Raw genomic sequence first — 20,514 nt, 5'->3', positions numbered from 1 at the left:
TTTCCTTTGCAAGCCAGCTGAAGATTGGATGATGTGTCTTCAAACCTGGGGCGACTGTATAATTTATCATCAAACTGGGACACTTAGGAGAGTATAAAGGGTGCTGAATGGAATTAGCAGGCGTAATCCAGGACTGGCCAAACAAACCGGGGTTCATTTCCACCTTCCCTCCACCCCTCATCTTACCCACAATCTAAGATCTTGCCTTTCTCTCCTTTCCTTCGGGCAGCTGTACTCAGCAAAACCCCGTGGCGTATTTCAGTTAAACCGACAGCGGTTTCCGCAGCCTCTTTCTCCCTGGAGAGAGTGACGGAGGCAGGCAGGTCTCCGTGTCACCTGCCTTCCTGCTGTGGGTCCCTCATCAGCTCCCACGTCATCTCCCTTGGGCCTCAAGATTCTTTTGAGACTTTTCTGCTTGTGGTTGTCAGCTGTCACTTTTCAGTCTTGCATTGGATGTCCTCAGGAACGGAGCGCTGGCACCAATGATTCAGGCGAGACCATTAAGCCTGAGGCCCCATCTCCTCATGCAGGGCTGGGCTTGCTCCGGAACTGGTCAGTCCCTGGCAAGATCCTTCCCTGAACCGAGCTGCAGGCTCAGGGGTGGTACCGGACTCAAAGCAAGCAGATCAGCACCCTTCCTGGGTCTTTCTGCCCGCCCTGCTTTTTGCCTGAGTACCTCCTATTTATCTTCTGTAACTCAGCCTGGGCAGTCATCAGCCGTGGAAGCTTCTGCCCTCCCCGCCATACCCACCGTGCTTCTTAGCACAGTTTTCTGTAACCATCGGTTTTCTTATCTGTCTCTCCCAGCAGGCTCAGGGCCAGTGAACTGCTGTTTCTCTGTAACACGTGTTCAATAAACAGTTGATCAATTCCTACCAACATGTTCGTGGGGAGGCGATCCCCCTCTGAGCTTTCTCTCCTCACGGTGGGTTGTCCTGGCCTGGGCTGACTCGGTTTCCCCCACACTTCTTAGTTGTGCTTCGCCATTTATCTGTTCTCCAGGCCTCCCTCTGTCTTCAGCTGGCTGCCTCCTCTGGGCAGGCCTCAGCTGCCCTGGTGGTCTAGGAACCTTGCTCTGACTGCTCAGTCTCTGAACTAGCAGAGCCACCAGGCACCTCTTAGGCTGGCTGGTCGCTCTGGTCACAGTGACCAGCAAATGTCTCTGACCCGACTGGTCAGATCTCATCTGCACAGTCTCCCTCCTTATCTGCCTGGAGCTCTAGGAGGCGGAGCCTGGCTTCCTGCCAGAATGGCCCGGGGACCCTGACTACTGCCTGCGCCACCACCTCAGAAATCAACCGGCCCTCTTTGAGGAGTCCTTTGCTGTTCCACTCGTCACAGTCTTCCCCTTTGACAGATAAATTGACAGGAATCAAAGACCATTTAAGTTCTGGTCTCCAGCTGCCCAGTATTTTTAACCTTTTAATATTCTCTCATCCTTAGCGATGGGTTACATAAGCTCTTTAATGCTAGACTCCCACCCCGGCCACCTCTGTGCTGCCCATGCCCCTGACTCCGCATGCTGTGCATACTTTAGAACCTCAGTAGATGTTCACTGGGACAATTTGGAGAGGCGCAGGCGCTGCTGCTGCAGAATCTTAGCCATCACTGCGTTGTTCAGAAGTTCAGGTGCACATTTGTCTTCTCAGTGGACTTAACCTACCACTCTGAGGGAAAGTGGTCTTGCTAGTTCTCTCCAGTGACAGTGACTCATCTCCGTCTGAAGGGCGAGCTGCCAGGCGCTGACATGAGCAACGAGTGTTTAGTCCTGGTTGCTGTCCTGGAGGCTGCAGCCTAACTGAAGAGGGCTTCTTCCCCCGGTTTCCCAGAGGACCGCGGTGATAACGGGGATGCCACCTCCAGTCTCCCAGCTGAGTGTTTGTCTAGTGCTTAGAGGACATGTGTGCAGCATCAAACACAGAAAGACCAGGGTGAAGCATCGAGGGTTCTGGAGCGAACAAGCTTCTAGTGCCATGCTGCCCACAGAGGCTAAGACGCTAAAAAACAGTAAAGACAGTAGAACTTCCAAACACTAAACAGCAGCCACTGGCCAACACCAAACAATCCAGTTAACAGCGACTCCCTGAGAATGAATCCAAGCCTGCCTGCTGAGCTGAGAGGCATCGCACACTTTGAACCGACCGACCTCTGCAGGGACAGTGAATTGCAAGGACATGAGTAACCCCTGGGTTCAACAGAGGTGACATACACAGTGAAAATGTGTATTTTGCTAATGTTTTACAATGTACCAAATGTTTTATTTAATACTCAAAATACCCTGTGAGGCCCTCACCTGGTAGCTCTGTTGGTTGAAGTGTCATTCTGTACACCAAAATGTCATGGGTTTGATTCCTGGTCAGGGCACATACCTAGGTTGTGGGTTTGATCCCCTGTTGGGGTTTGTATGGGAGGCAACCAATCAATGTTTCTCGCTCACATCAGTCTCTCTCTCCCTCCCTCTCTCTAAAGTCAATAAACATTTCCTCAGGCGAGAATAAAAACGTACTCTGTGAGCCACTTCTGAAGGACGGTGTGGCAGAGCCGGGCCCCTCATTTCAGGTCCGGCTCCTTTGGTATGTTTGCCAGTCTGAGAGCCACCGAACCCTAGTGCAGGAGCGGAGCCTGGAGGGCTGATATCCTGAATAGAAATGTCACACCTTCATCCACGTGGGTGTCTGCCTCTCAGAACACCCTGACTGACGCAACTGCCGAAAGCCCCCAGCGTCCCTGAATTGCCTGGGAAAACCTGACTCGGTCCGTCAGGAAACCCTGAATAGGCGCCAGTCTGCAAGGGAAAACGCAACCATCCAAAAACGATTCTTTCTTTGAAAATCGGTATTTGTTCACAACCTTTCCTGTCGATTCTGACGTCCCAGGGATGTGCTAAATTGGGTGCATGTGGCAACAACACCGACACCACCAGGACTGGCTGACAGTCCAGCCCAGGGCGACAGTCACTTAGGCACAACTCACCTGGTCCCGCTGCCTGATCCTTTTGTAAACATATTCAGCAAACGGCTTGCGAGGAATGTACTTCCCATCTCCCGCTGCGACATTGAGAACCCCGGCTTCGTACACCACTTTGCCTCTGGAAACAGTTGCCAGGGGCACCCCGTGGCAAACCATGCCCTCGAAGATGTTGAAGTTGACGGCCTGGTGGTGAGTTTTTGCCGAGATGGTCCTGTTTGTAAAAACAGAGAAGCCCCAGGTCATCGCCAGCTCATCCGACGAATAGAAAACACTAAAAGAATGGCTGAGGAGAAAATTTAGCAACTCTATTAGGGCACAGCTTCCTCACTGGAACAAGTGACTTTAAGAATAGAGCATAGCATTAACATTTCATTACACAGTGATCACATTTTCCGAGAGAAAAACCCAGTCACTCGTTCCTTATGGTGATTGATGAGGATGGGGTGGGTGGAGGGAAAGCATGGTCTTTCACGTGTGGATTTTAAAATTAGTATCTATGCGCTGAAAGGACAAAATATTAATTAATTATCAAAGATTTTCAACACCGATGAGTCAGATGAAGACACTGACCCAATACCTGGCTCCACAGAATTTGAACTTTTCGCAAATGCCCGGGACTTTCTCAGCACCTCTCCCCAAATACTCCCCCTGCCCCTCCCTTCACAGGGCCTATGGCTAGTTGATACTCAACACGTTGAATTTGATATTTGTCCAGGCAAAATTGTATCTGGAATTTCTTTCCTTTGTCTGAGGTAAAACTGGAAATTTGAGGACGACAAAGATAACAAAACACAGAGGAATATATATCATGCATTTTTGTATTCGTCATCACTCTCAGTAGGTTATTAACACAGCAGTGCTCCCTCATCCGTGGTTTCAATCACCCACAATCGCGCTAAAAATGTTAAATGAAAAATTCCAGGAATAAGCAATTCATAAGTTCTAAATTCTGTGCCATTCTGAGTAGCATGATGAAATCTCACACCATCCTGCTGCGTCCCACCCAGGACAGGAAGCATCCCTTTGTCTAGCGTACCCACGCTGTATACGCCACCTGCCCATTCACCGCTTAGTAGCCATCTCGGCTATCAAATCGGCTGTCACAGTGTCACTGTGCTTGTGTTCAAGGAAGCCTTACTTTACTTAAATCGTAAGCACAGTAATGTTGGCAACTTGTTTACACCAAAGCAAGAGTGTTTCCCTTCAGTGGGAAGGAAAAACATGGCATATATAAGATTCAGTACTGTCTAGGCATCCACTGGGGGTCTTGGAACGTATCTTCTGTGGATAAGGGGTCACTATTGACACTCTGCTGTGCACCTGGGGTCTGTACCAGCCCTTCTGAGGTGATCCAGAGCCGAGATGGCCATCCTCTCCAAGGAGTACGGGTTCATGGTTATGACGGGGGCCACCAGCTTCATCATGGTTGCCCATCTTGCCATCAGTGTCACCAAGGCCCACAAGAAGTACAAGGTAGAGAATCCCACCATGTACAGCTCAGACCTGGAAAACGGACACCTCTTCAACTGCATCCAGCGAGCCCACCAGAACAGGCTGGAAGTCTACCCTCCCTTCTTATTCTTCCTAGCTGTGGGGGGTGTACTACCCACAAATAGTCTCTGGCTTGTAGGGTGAGTCCTTTACGTGTATGGCTAGTACACCCGAGAACCCAGCAAGCAGAGCAGAGGCGCCCTGGGCTCCATCGCCCTCCTCGGCTTGATGGGCACAGCTGTGTGCTCTGCCTTCCAGCATCTTGGTTGGGTTAAAACTGGCTTGGGAAGGAGTCCAAATGCTGCCACTAGAGAAGTATAGGGAGTGGGGCACTAAACACGCTCATTCATTGTGAGTGACTGACTTTTATTTCCCATTCCTTTTTTTTTCTAAATATAATAAAATTTATCTGGCATCAGCCTCGTACATTAAAAAAAGAAAACAAACAAATGGGGTCACTATTGTACTTTCCGATCATACTCAGTAGACTGACAACTTCCAGGCAGGATATTTGGAAATGTTGGATGTCTCCCTAAATCTCATTAAATGGAAAATTGCGGGGGGTGGTCTGGCAGCAGTGAATAGTATGAGCATAATCTGAATTCCAGTAGAAGTTTCTACAAGCCTTCTCAGGAATTGATTGCAGGTAAGGACTTGGCTAAAAACCCCAAGGCTAGGTCAGGGGCAGAGCAGACAAAAGCTCCCCCATGCCTAACGTGGGAGGGCGGGGCTGAGAGGTACAGCTTCTGTGTGCTACAGCCTCGATATGAGGAAGACCATGCTGGCTTGGTCCTTGGTTCCAGAATCCCACGCCCAGCTGCCCACTTGCTTTCCACACCTAACGTATCCAAACAGAATTCTTCCCCTTCTGTGCCTACCACCACCGGGCCACTTAAGTTTGCTTCTCCTTCAGTTTCTCAGTGCAGCAAATGACACCGGCACCTACCTTGCCTCTCCCCTCAAACCATCATCAAGCCTGTTGGCTCTACCTCCAAAAAAAAAAAAAAATCCTAAACCTCTCCCTCTCCATGGCTCCACACCACCGTCACCTCGCATCTGGGTGACCCCCAACACCCTACTGGCCCCGCTGTTACCGGGCCTGCCCTCCTCCCCTCCTCACCACTCTTCACAAAGCTGCTCAGATGATCATTTTAGATTACAATCCTGTCACGTCGCCTTCCTGCTTAAAACCCTCAATGACTCCAATCTGTTCCCCAAGACCTGAACAACTGTTAAAACACACACACACACACACACACACACAGAGATGATAATAACAAAAAAGAATCTGCTCCCAGTGAGAAATGTCACTGTGGAAAAGAAAGTAAAGGAGCCACCTGTATGTCAAGTAGATACTTTATGTGATCTTATTTCATCTTTAAACACCACTCGAAGGTAAAGAGTACTTTCTGCACTTTACAGGCAAATAAATTGAGATTACAGAGGTGAAGTAACTTGTCAAAAGACATATGACTACATAGTTTGATAAAATTGGGGTATTTTTAACATTTTTAAATTAACATTAATTTTTAAACCTGTTCTGTATCACTACAGCTTTCTCTTTCCAACAATGTTGTACAAATGGACTCATACAGTATGTAACCTTCTGAGACTGACTTTCTTTACTCAGAGGTTTACCCAAGTGGGTGTGTGTATTGATAGTTCACTCCAACATGTAATACACCACAGCCCCTGCATTCACCGAGGGAAGGACATACGGGTTGTTTCCAGGTTTTGGTGGTTATGAACAGCGCTGTCATGGAATTCAGGTCCATGCTTTGTGTGAATTCTCTAGTGTAAATACCCAGGCCTGGCATCACTGGGTCATGTGGCTGGTGTATACTGAGACCAGGAAAGCTCTTCGTGGCCTTAGGAACCAACTTACTGATATAAAGAAAACGTTAAAAGATGGGCAATGACTAGGAGGTAGGGACAAATACAACAACAATAATTTAAACATTAAGGAGAGAAGGGTTTGCTCAAATAGTAAGTTATGTCACTAAAGTAGGAAAAGTGAGTATAATATATAAAAGATGACTAAGTATAGAATGAGCTATAAGCTGGTTGATGAAAGATGCAGACTCACAGTAAATCTAGGAGAAAATAGAGAGGAACTTCAGCCCTTCAGGTTAAAGTGCCTTTTTTCCGACCGTTACAATGTCTCTGCGCCAGTATTTCCATAGCCGGGGTTGTGGCTTTCCCATGGAAGTTCCCTTCAAGGCAGGAACTCCTGGGCTTGCATTGCAGAATGTTCCATAAACACGTCCGGACTGCGACAGTAGAATGCACAGAAGTGTGTGCTGAAGTAGTTGCCGATGTACAAGAACGAGAGGCAAAAACCCTAAATCAAAAACCCTATTTTTCCCAATGGGAAGCTGAGTTACTGACACTCTTAGAAAAATGATCTAACAGAAGAAATAAGCTCTATATGCAAAAATTGTCATTACAATATTGCATAAACTACTGAAAAATTGAAGCATAATAATTTTCCAATGATTATTCAGTGGAATATTGGGCATCTCTGAATGACTAGAATTAAGAACATGCTAGAGAAGCAAAGAAAGCAACAATTATATAATGTCAAATTTGAAAGTTACGGAAAGTACGTACACCATATCTACAAGGAAAACACATATGTATGTGGACAAGTACAAAAGGAGCTATAGAAAGTAACGTGTTTTTGTGGGCTAGGAAAAAACAAATACGCAAAAAAAAAGAAAGTAAAAGGTCTGTGACAACGAAATATCACATCTGATTTCTCTGCCTCAGCCGAACAAAGGTCACTCATTACCTTGATAATCTCAGCCCTCCGGGAAGCAAGAGCAAAAAGGCAATTAGGCAACATCTAAGCGATTCTTTATAATAAGGCATTATGTAAATGAGGCCAAATTAACACAAAATGTAAATTCTAGGCATTACTGCCAAGAGCACAAAAAAAGTGCTCTATTTCCACACTGGAAGGTGTCTGGTGGGGTGTCAGCCCCCCCCCCCACAACTTTTCCCTCACAGCCAGAGCCCAACTCGTTAGCTTTCACGCTTGCCTTTTACCCTGAATGCACTTCTTATTGTCAAGTCGGCCCCCCTCCCTCCCTAGCGCTCAGCTCAAGGATCCCGGTCTCGTGTCAGTTACATCTCCATAAATTTGGAAAAAGGAAAAGAGAAGGAAAAATAAAAATCCTGGTCTCCAGAAGCCGACCCTGAAGGCCCAGAACAAAACCAAGAGTCTGCTCTGTTGATTATCGTGGTCTGAATCCACCGCAAAGACCTCTTGCTAAGTCCCTCTTCTCGACTTGGTTTGCACACTGAGAAACAGACCGTGTGAGCTGAGCAGTGTAACAAAGGGGACTATGGTTCCCAAGAGGCACCCTGCTAGTAACTTAGGGAACTTGCCTCCAAAAGACAAATCTAAGCTGGAAAAAAATAATTGCCTCCAAACATTTGAACATTCATTTTTGAGAAGGACGGCATTTGCTCCCTATTCTGCATACAGCAAAACCGAAGTAAATGGGGAGAAATTGCAAAGAAAGCAATTTTACTTCAATATGTTAGAGTCTTCAGAAAACCAATAATGAAAGAACAGTATACCAGATGTTTGTTTTACTTTTCAGAATAAACAAAACCTACCTATTTTTTTTTCAGAAAGAGGCCATGTTGTTTAATCCCCAGCACACGGTAGGTGCTTAATAAATATTTATGAAATGAACAACAACAAAAAAGAGTCACACAATTTTCCTCCCGTCAGTTTTATTTCTTGCCTCCATTGTCCTCTGGGACTGGCCGTGTTTTGGAAACAGGGCGCTGAGTTGAATGGGACGCAAGCATCCAGTCCTGAAATTCTGCTGTGGACTTAACATTTCTGGCAAGCTGTACAAGTTCATTAGTATGTAATAAATAAAGTAAGGTTGCTATAATTACCATTCTTAGTTGCATCTTATCAAATAATAGGAAACACTTGTTCATCAATACTTAGAAACGCTAAGATTATCAGCACTAAGAAGCACTCAGCTAAGAATTGTTACCCCCTGTCCCAGATGACACGCTGAAATGGAGCCGTGTGAGAGCCGGCCCGAGGATCACACAGCCTGATACCGAATGAATCAGAAAGCTCGGAATCTCCTTTACTTTTTGAGAATACTAGTTAGTGCATTTGTAACCGTACCACATAAGGTTACCAAAAATTGTGGTACATTTTCAATAGTTAATTGTTTTGAACAAAAATGGAATGCAACATCATCACAAGATTTATAAAATTAGCACGGAATGTGTTTAAAATCTATTTATTACTAGTGCAGTAATGGAGATGTGGTCCATTCATGGAATGAGCACAAGTTCAAAGTCACACAATTGCCTTTGTAAGGATCCTGGTTGTTCCTTGGAACATGTTTCCTCCAAGGCAGGGCCTTCTGTCCCAGGGTGGAAGCCAGAAACGTGCCCGCCCAGACTCCCTTGTCACTGGGACCCAATCGTGTGACAAGGTTACCTCCCAAGTGGCGCCCTAGCACCAGGCTTGTCATGGCAAGCTGGTGACTGCGGAAGCAGGTGCCACAGGAATGCATGTGGGTGAGGGTAGAGACGGATTAAGCCTCCTAGAGAGTCTCTGAGCTATGAGGTGCCCTTTAACCACCCCCCTTATTAAACTACACAGAGTGGATTTCACTGGGTTGTAGCCAAGAACCCCGCCTGATATATCTCTTGCTTTTAATACTTGCATTATGTCTTTGGAACTTTTTGAAAATTCTCCTTCTGTGGTAATTGCAAAAGTACAAATTTGAGGCTTTCCTAAGCATGAAGCCTGAGCCCAGACAGCAGTCCAAGCCTTGTTCCCATGGGCCTGGTCCTGGGCAGAGGTGAGCGCTAAGCCCCATGTTTGACTAGGGCCATTGTCACACGGCACACTGGAGCAGACACATCCTTCTCAGAACTTTACAGAAAAATAACCAAACACCCTCCAAACTTTCATAAGTTGCCCAAAGGGGCTCCCTCTGATGCAGCACAGGTCCAGGGCCGAAGGCCAAGTCAGACTAACGTAAGCTCCCCTGCAGAGCCGGCGCCTCGGGCAGCACTTTGGACGCTGGCAGGCTGGCTGGGGAGGCAGCCGGAACGCACTCACCCAGGCTCAGCCTGAAAGGGAGTTTCAGTGAATGGACCAGCACGCCGTTGTGGTGAGGCTGAGCGACACTGAGACAAATCGCAGCGGGTGCCGAGGATTTTGCAGTTGTATGTTAGCTCTGAGATGGGCCACACACAGGCTCCCATCCCGAGGCAGCAAGTGCTGTAGTTTTGCCCCTTGGCATTTATTCTCCTTTTTCCTGGTATCGGCACCTCAGTTTTTCTTTAAGAAGCTTCTCTCTCCCGTTGGAGGGAAGACTGTCGGGCACATACCCTGTTCTTCCCCAGGAATGTGAGTGTTTGGCAGAGTGACAGAAAGGAATGAGAAGTGATTGGAGGATGCACCCCGAACATGGACCAGCTGCTGCTGCGGGCTGCTCGGGCCTACCCTGGCCAGTGCCCTTGGGAAGCCTGCAGCACTGACCGCTCCTTCTGCCTCTGAGATTCCTGTGGCCTTCGTAGAGTGTGTTTTTGCTTGAGTGAGGACAAGGCGGTTCCTAAGGTTTGTAGCCAGAGACCCCTGAAAATGACCTTGTCCTTTGAAGAGTAGTAACTCCCATGGGTGTCTCTGAGGCAGAGTTCAAAAGGTCTGACTCAAAAAAAAACAAAACAAAACCAAAACCCTAAAAGCAATTTTCAACCGAATCTGTCTGCAGAACAGATGCAAATGCAGGGCGATGCTCTGATTCCATTTGTAAGCAAAACCCAAGAGCTGTGAGATTCATTATCAAATATTTTTCAAATGTAACAAAATGCGAGTGAACTTAAGAGAGTAGCATTTATGAGAAACAGCTGCCCTCTAATTCCTGATTGGATGGCCAGGTCTGTCCCCATGGTGACGGGGGCGGGGGTAGGAATGATTTAAGCCTCCCCATTTGGTGAGTGAGGCTGAAGTTCTGCTGACGCTTCATTAGCAAAGTCACAGGAAGTGTGGCTCAGTGGTCACCTGCCCAAGGGAAAGGCCACTCTTTGTTGAGCCTTTGAGCAGAGGGGTGTCAAAGTTGTCTTACTGAGTCCCAATTATACCCATCTCCAAGGCTCAAGACTGACGGGGAAGCAGAAGCCCCAAAGGCAACATTAAGCTGTTTTCCAACTTAGTCAATAACTTTGATACCGCGCACATCACAGCTGCAGAAAAAACATCCTGTTCCTTTGCAAACAGCTTCCTCTCAAAAAGCCGCATGTTCCTACGTACGGATGAGAAAAACCACTGGAGCAGAGCCTGCAGGAGGCAACAACTGTGCCTTCAGAGAGGAAGGACACTGGAGAGAAAGAGAATTGCTTGGAGCGGTGGGGCCTTCCTGACCCCCGGGGAATGACGTGTTTAAGTATTTTGTTATATTTTCTCTAACGCAGCCAATTTGTCCACAGCACTGATCGGCTCTTACCAGGTTGCCGTGGGAACCAACAAAATTAATAGGATTATGTCAGGACTATTAGTGGCATCTTTAAAACTGTAACATCTCTCCACATTGTGTTACGGGACACCTCGTATTTAACACAAGAGAACCATAATCGTGAAATCTTCCCAACAACCCTGTGATAAGTGAGGATGGCGAGACACAAAAAACTGATAACTCACCCATGTTTCAGAGCTAGTAAGTTTGTACAGCTCAGGTGAGGCAGGGCTTGGGCTCTTAACCACTCGATGCTATTGCCCCTTGAAAGTTCTGTAGGAAGCTACCGGGAAAGCAGTCAATCAATGAAAATATTTTTTATCCACCAGAGGCAGCCTGCTCCATACTCCCTGATGTCTCCTAGACTCTTTTCAGTTTGGGAATAAGGGCTTTAGGATGTTATTTAAAATTCCTTAAACTGCAATTGGTCATTCTCAATGTGGTCACAATAGAAGATATTTTTTTCGACATGTGTTCCAGCTGCCTATTTCAAACTATCTCTCTTGTCATTTCTTGGATGTGACAAGTTATATAAATGGGGAGCAAGGCAGCCACGTCTCTGGAGATGCTAAATGGTGCTACTTCAAGTACATTGTCATTATTAAGCAGAGTTGCCGCTCACTGCACCCATCAATCTTCCATCCTCTGTTCAGACTTCTACAACCACTTCCTCCCACAGAAGAGAAAACGGGAATTGCTTCAGCTCTGTTATTAAATCTAAATTGGACAATAACTTGGGCATCTGTTGGTGTTCAGGGGATGACGGGACATTTGGTGCAGATTCCCAAAAGGCGGCCCCAACATTGACTTAAAGAAATGAGCTGATCAGGCAACCCTAGTATTTTGTCCTTGGAGCTGTGTCGTGGAAATCATGGATGGCGGTGCAGCTCATGGTTAGAGACACTGGATTCAGACTCTAGAAAATTAACCTTGGAGGTGGGTGCTACCATCTTCAACTCCTGTGCCTCACACAGCGCTGAGCAAATAGACAGCATTTTATCCACATATTTGTTTAATCGGAAACTAAGTTATTAGCAAATGTCTGAATCGCCCCTTAACATAAACATTGCATGTTCTATTATACTAGTTCTTAGAAACTCTCAGTTTTCAGAACTCTTGGTTTCGGGGAACTAAAAATAACTTAGAGTCTGAATGTGAATCAGCAAAAGCTAGCATGACCCTAGGAGATACACCCCATGAATACAAAACACAGGCGTGCTCATAGGTGAGGCAGGGTTATTAGCTTTAGAAGGCGGGCCATTGGCCTGGCATATTGAAAGAGTTAGATTCACATTCTGGGGTGGAGTGTGCATTCGTTCTCGTAATCATATTGCTACCTGCACTGGGAAGCTGCCTTGCCCTCAGCGAGATGACATGGTTTGACAGACTATCCGTGGGTGCAGCTTGGGCAGAAGAAGATGTCAGTTTTCTGCACAGGAGTACACTGGGTAGAATTCACAGCATATCCTTCCTGAAAGTTCGGAGAGGCCAGGGACTTATTATTATGTTCAGCTCTAATGCCATAGTTCAAGGAGAGAAGGGAATGGGTGGACTATGAAGGGAAGACAGTAGGGTTCTCAACTAAAGGAATGAAAAGAAAAAGTTAGTTATCCAAAATGTCTGGGGGACTTTTAACTTGGCTGGGCGTTTTTTTCCTTTTAAAGAAGATGACCTATTTTTCCCTCTATCCCTACAGAGGGGAATAAAAAGAGGTAGTAAGCAGAAATGCTGGCAGATGAAATGCACTTTGACACTGGGAAATAACTTCTTGATGACCAGCGAGTGACGCATGTGAGTGAAAGAGAGAAGCAAAGTCTGCGGCCAGGCGAGAAGAGACCAGGGAGGCCGGCTGGGCCGCAGCGCCGGTCAGGAGTCAGAGAGAATGTCTAGCTGTGGAGTCCTACGAGTGGAGGCCGGGTGTTAGAACTGTATCCCTGATTCCTATATAGTTTTATTAACCAGTGTCACCCCGATAAATTCAATAAAAAAGTAAAGTGAAGAATATTAGCTGGGACCCAGCGTTCCTGAGGAGGTGACAAAGCAAGCTTGTCACATGGCTCTACTCCCGTCACAGTTGAGAGGGCTTTCTGCAACTCCAAAGTCGTCAACGCACACTTAATAAAAACCATAACAAACACTTACGGGCTGTCTTGCTCTGCCACAGGTCTTAAAGGCATCATCTCATTAAATCCTTATAGTAAGCCATGATATCGATGTTATTATTATTCCTATTTAATGGATAAGAAAATTGAGGCTGAAAGAGGTTAAATTGCCTAGGACACATCTAACACATGGGAAAGCCAGCTCTTGAATTCAGGTGTGTGAAGTTAAAAAGCTTTTTCCTTTAATGATGAAAAACAGCTCATTTTAACCACAGAACAGGGAACAAGCTCTTTCAGGAGGAGGCTGAGATAGTCTGTCGACACCCAGGCAAAGCACACGGTGCCAGCACCACGCTTACATATTTCTGCCATGGCTGCCACACTTGACCTAATGCTGACCGCGCAAACACCGCCAGTCAGTTTTGAATTGATGGAGCCACTTAAGATCCAAGTGTCTGACTTGAATTTCTTTAGAATCTTCCAGACTTGCATGGTATTCCATTATGATTAACAAAGTAACCTTTTCCCATCACTGCTTGATTCACTGTGCAAAGACCGTGCAATGGGAAAACGTGGAACAAGAGCCATTGAGCACCAAAGGTTCCTTCAGTGTCGTGCCGGCACCTGGATGGAGACCCAGGATGTCCATCAGAGGAGTGGACTTTGGATGTTCAGTGAGAAGAATGTGTAATTACCAAAACTCTAAGTCATGGGTTGGAAAACTATGGCTTGCAGGTCAAATCTGGCCCATAGCCTATTTTTGTAAATAAGGTTTACAGCCATGTTTATTCATGTATGTATTATCTATGGCCGCTTTTATACCACAGTGGCAGAGTTGATTAGTAGCAACAGAGGCCTTATGGCCCATAAAGCTCCAAATGTTTACCTGCCCCTTTACAAAAGGGGTTTGCTGACCGCTGCTGTAGATGCCCCAGGGGTGGAGAAAAACGAGGCTCTTGAGAGGATTGACAGACTAAAAGCTTCACAAGGGAGAGAGCCACAAAGAGAAACAATGAAAAGACCTGGAGAGAAAGAGAGACAGAAAAGGTGGAGGGGTAAAGAAAGACAAGGAAATAATAAAAAGAGCGCAAAGGAGGACAAGAAAGGTAACCAGAAAGAGGTGAGGCAGAAGGACCCCAGCGACCAGCCCAGCAGTTCCAGGTGCAGTCCCCGTCCGGGAAGCAGCTGCTGTATTCCAGTCACTTAATTTCTCAGCACCCATAGTATTATCTCCATTTCACTGATGAGGAAATGGGGACTGAGCTGCCCAATGAATGAGTAAGTGGCAGGGTCAGAAATAAAACACAAGCAGACTGACCCCACTCCAATCTCTTTCCACCACACCCAGCCCTCAGCGGCCACTCCCTGCCCACAGAATGAGAGCACTTATGTTCTTCGTGCCTTAAAAAGGTTACCAGAACTTGGAATTTTAATAGTAATTATCTTCCTTTCATCTGGGCAAGAACTCGGTGGCAATGAATCATCTATTTCAGCCGTGGTGCTGCTCTCCAGCGTTGCATCGACCCTCCTAAAATAGAGTGTTGTGGAGGCTCTGGCAGAGTCAGAAGCACAGCGCCAGAGTCCCAATTAGCAATAAAGTTGCACAGCTCCAGCTTGACCAGACCCAAAGGCATCTGCTTCTAGACGTGCTGTCGGGTCATGGACACCGGTGCTGGGGCTAACACAGTCACTGCACCGTCACCTCTGTCCGCCTGGAGCTGCATGAGGCTCAGGGTCCAAGGTGGTCATGTGGAAAAGCTGCAGAAATGCAGCCGAGGAAACTGACTCAGCGGCACCACCACGCTCGCCTCAGGGCGGACTCATCCACAATGGAGGCAGGGAACGGGAGGGACACCCAGCAGGGGCCTGACAAGGCATCTGCCACCGCAGAGAAGCAGGACCTGCTGACTTGAGCAAACCGGCATGATGATTGGCCACTGGGTGCGTAAAGCCCTGGGCACTGTTACAAAGAATTCACATATCTTAACACTGCGATTCTACATAGCAACCTTTGCTTATGGACATTATAATCATGCCCATTTGGCAGATGAGGAAACCAAGGTAAATTAACTCGCCCCCGGTTACATTGTTAGTAAGGAAAGGAGGGAGGCCAGATTACGAACCCAGGAGGTCTGGCTCCAGAGATCAAGTCTTAACTCCTGTGCTGTAGGTGCCCCTTGCATCCTTCCTTTACCTTTTGGGAGGCTGTATCTTGCAGGGTTTAAGAGATTAGACACCAGAGTCAACCAGGCCTGCTCTGAATCCTTTCCAGCTGTGGGATTTGGGGCAAATGAACCTCAGTGTCGTCATCCTTAAAACGGACCCCCACATCGCTAACGGCATATATTGCTCGAAGGGTGGACATGAAGCAGCAACCCACTGGCCACTCACATTGCCTGCAGCTCATCTCCTGTGTGAGGAGCCCAGGCCGCACCTGCTCTGCCTTCCCCTGATCTTCCTTCAGCCGCTCTGACCCCTGGGCCAGGTGTATGTGTTTGGCCCCATGACCTAAGGCAGACGCCCACCCCACACCACCAAGGGCAGAGGTGACAAAACCAGCATGGGTTCCACCCCATTTCTGTGGGGCTCCGGCTCGTGCTTATGGTTCAGCCTTGTCCTTGCTCTTCCCATTTTACCCCCATCTTCCCTTCTCGAAGGCCTGCCTGCTGGACTTCAGCTGCAGCATCAGATGCAAAGATAGCAAGCCTTGCAGACAATGCTTAACCAGCTCCTGCAATCAGAGAAGATCAAATCATGTGTGTATGTCTATAGGTATACCTGTGTGTGTGTATATACATACACACATGGATATATAAGGTGCACACACATATACAGATGTGTGTACATTTACATATGTACACAAATGTATGTACATGTATGTATACATAAGTTCCTATATATTTATCTCTATCTCTATCTATCTATCTCCAAGTGGCTACACACCCTTGTCTATATCCCAGATAGGCTGCTTCCAGGATAGTTTCTGGCAGGGATCTCTCCTCACCTGGTGCTATCCGAACTGGTCACCTGTGCCGTGCTCACTGGCTTTTCTTGCACGGACTAACAGCAGCTCCGGGGCTGACAGCCACGGCCAGGTCGTCTGTGATGGACAGGGTGACAGTAAATAAGATGCACTTGCAGCTTGCACTTACTGCGTGTTTCCTTGTCGAGCCCTATGGTAAAAGCTTTTCGTATTATTTTTATTTAATTCTCCTTGCTGTGCAATGGAAGCAGAGTTTTTTAAAAAAACATCTATCTTATAGGAATTTTAAATGGAGACAGTGAGGCTCAGAGAAGCTGAGTAACTCACCTAAGATCATAATCAACAGTCTGCGTGACTCATTAAGTGCTAACCACTGTGCATCGCCTCCCACTGTAAGTGGTCCATCCAGCACGCAAGTCTGGAGAAAATGCACATTTATATGAAATTTTACATCAACTTCTTCAGACACACTAAAGCACCTTAACAGGAAAACATAATTAGGGACAAAAACAACAGACAATCTTTAAAAGAGAAGATGGTACCGGGTAGTTGAATTTAGGTCTCTACAGGGGATTAGACAAACAAATTTCTGTGTGAAAACTTCCCCCCAAAATAGGCAGCCAAAGAATAAATCAATTTTAAGACATAGTGTCATGTTTTATTTTATACCTTGTGTACAATTTATTCTCACAGGCGCCGGGAAATAACAATGAGGCACGGAAGGACCAGGAGGTTTGCTGTGCATTGAGGAGTTCGAAACACTGATGTATCACAAACAAAACCACCTGGGTCCTTTATCACATTGCTGAAAGCTGTGCTTGCACCATTAAACTCCTCTCGTCTCCACTTTGTCACTTAAATAAATGAAGTAGCATTACTAATTAGGGCTACAGTTTCCATAAAGAGAGTTAGGTTGTAGGAAAAAAGATTCCTAAGATCAGGATGTTAAGACCATTATTTCACAGCTCTGGCCTCCCAGGTACATACAACTCGATTCACTTCTGGCTTGAGGCAAACAAGCAGATGAAATGAAGAAGTCATCTCGATGGAACATTGTAGAAAATCCCTGCTCATCCATGGGCCTAGTACGTACTTATTCATTCAGGTACTCTTCTAAGCACTGAGGACGCAGCATTGGATACAACAGACAAAAATCCCTGCCCCGATTAAGCTCACACTCCAGTCATACCTATTTCTGAATTTGCAAGGATCTCTTTGTTATAACATGATTGGAACATACGAACAAAGTCAATGTTTCAATAATAACATGCATATGTATATGTATATATAATGCTTTACAGTTTATGTAAAGCAGTTTCAGGTAACTATTGCATTATTCCTCAAAATAGTCCTTGGGGAGTTTGCAAAAAATATGACAGACCATTTAGATAAAGAGACAAACAGCCCTGAGTGGTGTGGCTCAGTTGGTTAGAGCATCATGTAAACTGGAAGGTTGCAAGTTCAATTCCTGGTCAGGACACATACCTAGGTTGTGGGTTCGGTCCCCAGTCAGGGCACCTACGAGAGGCAGCTAATCGATGCTTCTCTCTCACATTGATGTTTCTCTCCCTCTCTCTCCCTTCCTCTCTCCCTCCCTTCCCCTCTTTCTAAAAATTAAAAAAATAAATCAATGAGCATCATGTCTGGTGAGGATTAAAAAAAAGAGAGAGACAAACAATATTATGTTACCAAAAGAAAAATGGACAAAAGGCATAATCAGATCTTTCTGTAGGAGAGAAAAAAAAACAATGACTAATACACATGAAAAAATCTTCAACTTCCCTAGCACTCAAATATATGCAATTTGTAGCTAAAAGGTAACAATTTTTACCTGCCAAAGTAACACAAGTCAGAGAAAATAAAAGATTGTTCCCAGAGCTGGCAAGGAGCCATCAGAGGTGGAACCCACAGGGGCAGAGAGCCCCAAAGGGTGTGCACACTTTGATACAGCAATTCCTCTTTTAGCATCCACCCAGTGGAAATAAACACAAATTTGGACTTAAAGGAGCAAAACAACGTAAAACCTGTAGAAGTTACCTATTACTCTGAAACCTAGATAAAGAAATTATATGTAGGGTCTTCCCTGGAAACGATGTCACTTGCTGTCAGACATCCAAAAATGTCTTCACCGTCCTGTTCCATATAAAGCCTCAGGGACGTTTACTTAAACTGCAGGTACAGTTGTGCCCCATTAACAAGCCACTCACAAACTAGGTGTGCGGAACAGGATATGTGCGGGGTGGGGCAAAAGTAGGTTTATAGTTGTGAGTAAGCAAAGTTTATCTTTTAGTATGACTTATTAATTACTGTATTACGTCCCAATACGAACAACTGTAAACCTACTTTTGCCACACCCTGTATAAACAGACAGGAAACTACGATGGACGAAACAAACTGGAATTCTGGGACTTGCTGATTTCTCTATCCAAGCTTTTTGCTCTAGGATGCCACACTATAAAGGTCATTTCGTTGGATACCATTTCCTTTGATACCTCTGATACCTCCTAATGTGTAAATCTATACTGTCTTAATTTATCTGGAATAATGGTAATATTGGTATTAATGTTTCTTAAAGTTTTACTATATATTGAGGGTATTATCTCCGTCCAACTATTATGAGCACACCTGTATTCTTTACTGAGCCTCGGAAAGGTGAGTAGCTTGCCCAAGATCACGTAGCTCGTATGGGTAAGCTGGGGATTGAATCCGGAACCCAGTTCTGCACCAAATCCCGCGCCCCTTAGCCAGTGGACCACACGCCCAGATCTTTCACCTTATCTTACAGTTATCTTAATTATTAGGAGTGTTTCTTATCTGCCCAATTAGATCCGAAGTTACTTCAGGGGAAGCTGTTTCTCAGTCAACTTTGAGTATAATGTATCACACCTGGTAGGCACTCAATAACTGCTTGGGTTATCGATGAACAAGACTACAGTTGTTTTAAAGTCAATTCTGAGTCCTCTTTCTTATCAAGTTGTCTGGGAGAATTTTTCTTGACAGAAGGAAAAAAATCTCTTAAATCCATTTTTTTGATGCTATTAACCTACTGGAGTCCTTATCCCCTCGAGCCTCCTGACCATCCCCCCTGACTCCAACCCACCCTGCAAACTATCAGCCTGAATACTATTTGATCAGCTTCCCAACTGATGAACCCGGATAGAAGATACAGACCCTTGGACCCCTGGGTGACCAGGTGTAGACAGAGCCCACAGGCTCGTCACCGATAACTGGAAGTATCCTGTCAGGTGATAAGCAGGCCTGGTGTAGGTTTAGATCGAAGGATTTGTCTGGACACAGGTTTTCACTACTAAAACTAAGGAAGTTTCAGGCAAAGAAGGACAGGTTGTTTATCTACGTTCTCCTCCCAGTCTCCCAGATTCCTTTCTCTTTACTGCCACGGAGTCTACAAATAAGATCATTTTGTACTGGTGCTATGGGAAGATTGGGAAGCGTGGATTTAGAGCAGTTCAAACCCTCACTCAAAGACATTCAACAGCTCACACTGTTGAATAGAGAATTCTTTGTCCTTAAACTGCCACTCAGAGCTCTTGGTAGTCTGGCCAGGACTTGTCTCCTCTCCGACTGCCTGGTCTCCAGACCCCTCTGCCCTGCCAGTCTCTCGATTGTCCCTTGAATGTGTCTTTCCCACCTTCCCTAATGTACCCCTGACTTCTCCATGTGAGTGGCTTTACTGTCCCCCTTCCTACTAATCCAGAGCCACCCCCAAGGACTCAGTTACTTCAAAGTCTCTTCCCAGGCCCACCCCAGTCTTCAGTGAAGTTCGATGACCCCCACTCAGGTCGATGATTTGGACCACGCGTTTGTCAAGAGTCAAGCCTGTGAGACCCTGCCCTCCTCTTGTGGCGATGTGTTGAAGTTCTATTACTTCGTTCTTCTAAGAGTTATCCTTTCTTTCCCATGTTTGTATCTCGTCTATTCACCAAATTAAGTCTCTTTGATGGCAGCTGTTACACCTTACATTTATGACCTCTGCGCATTCAGCAATGCTATTTCTGATGCATTTCTTATGCAGAGCAAACATGCAATAAATATATGTTTATACACAACTGATTAATACTGTCCCCCTCCACCATGTGAGGAATTTAGCAACTCTTCCGCACAGATAAATACTCCAATTGTTTTCATGTGGCTAAATTGCCATCTCATTGTTCTGCCCTGGAAACTTAGCTCTCCTTAAATGTCTGGTAGGAGAATGGAACTGGGAGCCAAGTATGAACATTTCCCTCCCCTGCAATAAGTAATGGGCAGAATCATGGTGTGGACGGGGTCTGGGGAAGAGAGGAAGAAAATACTACAACAGAAATGCAAAGAAAGCATCCATAAGAAATTTTGGAGAGGCAGAAAGCATTCCAAATACAGAGAAAGGTGTAGAGCAAAGGGCTTCTCAGGAAAGAGACAAATGAAGCAAAGCTGTCCGTATCAGAGGGTGGATGGAGAAACA

General features: G+C 46.0%; 1 protein-coding gene and 1 pseudogene across 6 annotated transcripts in view; one reads left to right on the top strand and one right to left on the bottom strand.

The window, feature by feature from the left end:
• DPYS (dihydropyrimidinase) overlaps positions 1 to 20,514 on the bottom strand; it is a 73,896-nt gene that overhangs the window by 3,013 nt on the left and 50,369 nt on the right. For 4 of the 6 annotated variants that reach the window (XM_071222218.1, XM_071222219.1, XM_053929842.1 and 1 more), the window contains one exon: positions 2,974 to 3,181. In XM_071222218.1, the coding sequence (XP_071078319.1) occupies positions 2,974 to 3,181 (208 nt within the window). Of the gene's footprint in view, positions 1 to 2,973; positions 3,182 to 15,648; positions 15,801 to 16,073; positions 16,170 to 20,514 lie in introns of those variants that run through there. The other 2 variants (XR_008427488.1, XR_008427487.2) reach the window with 2 other exon arrangements.
• LOC112315526 (glutathione S-transferase 3, mitochondrial pseudogene) lies at positions 4,333 to 4,782 on the top strand (annotated as a pseudogene).

This window comes from Desmodus rotundus, chromosome 8 (assembly GCF_022682495.2).
Source record: "Desmodus rotundus isolate HL8 chromosome 8, HLdesRot8A.1, whole genome shotgun sequence".
NCBI classification, from domain to species: domain Eukaryota; kingdom Metazoa; phylum Chordata; class Mammalia; order Chiroptera; family Phyllostomidae; genus Desmodus; species Desmodus rotundus.
The sequence above is the reverse complement of the archived record's forward strand: the minus strand, read 5'-3'. Positions and strand labels throughout refer to the sequence as shown.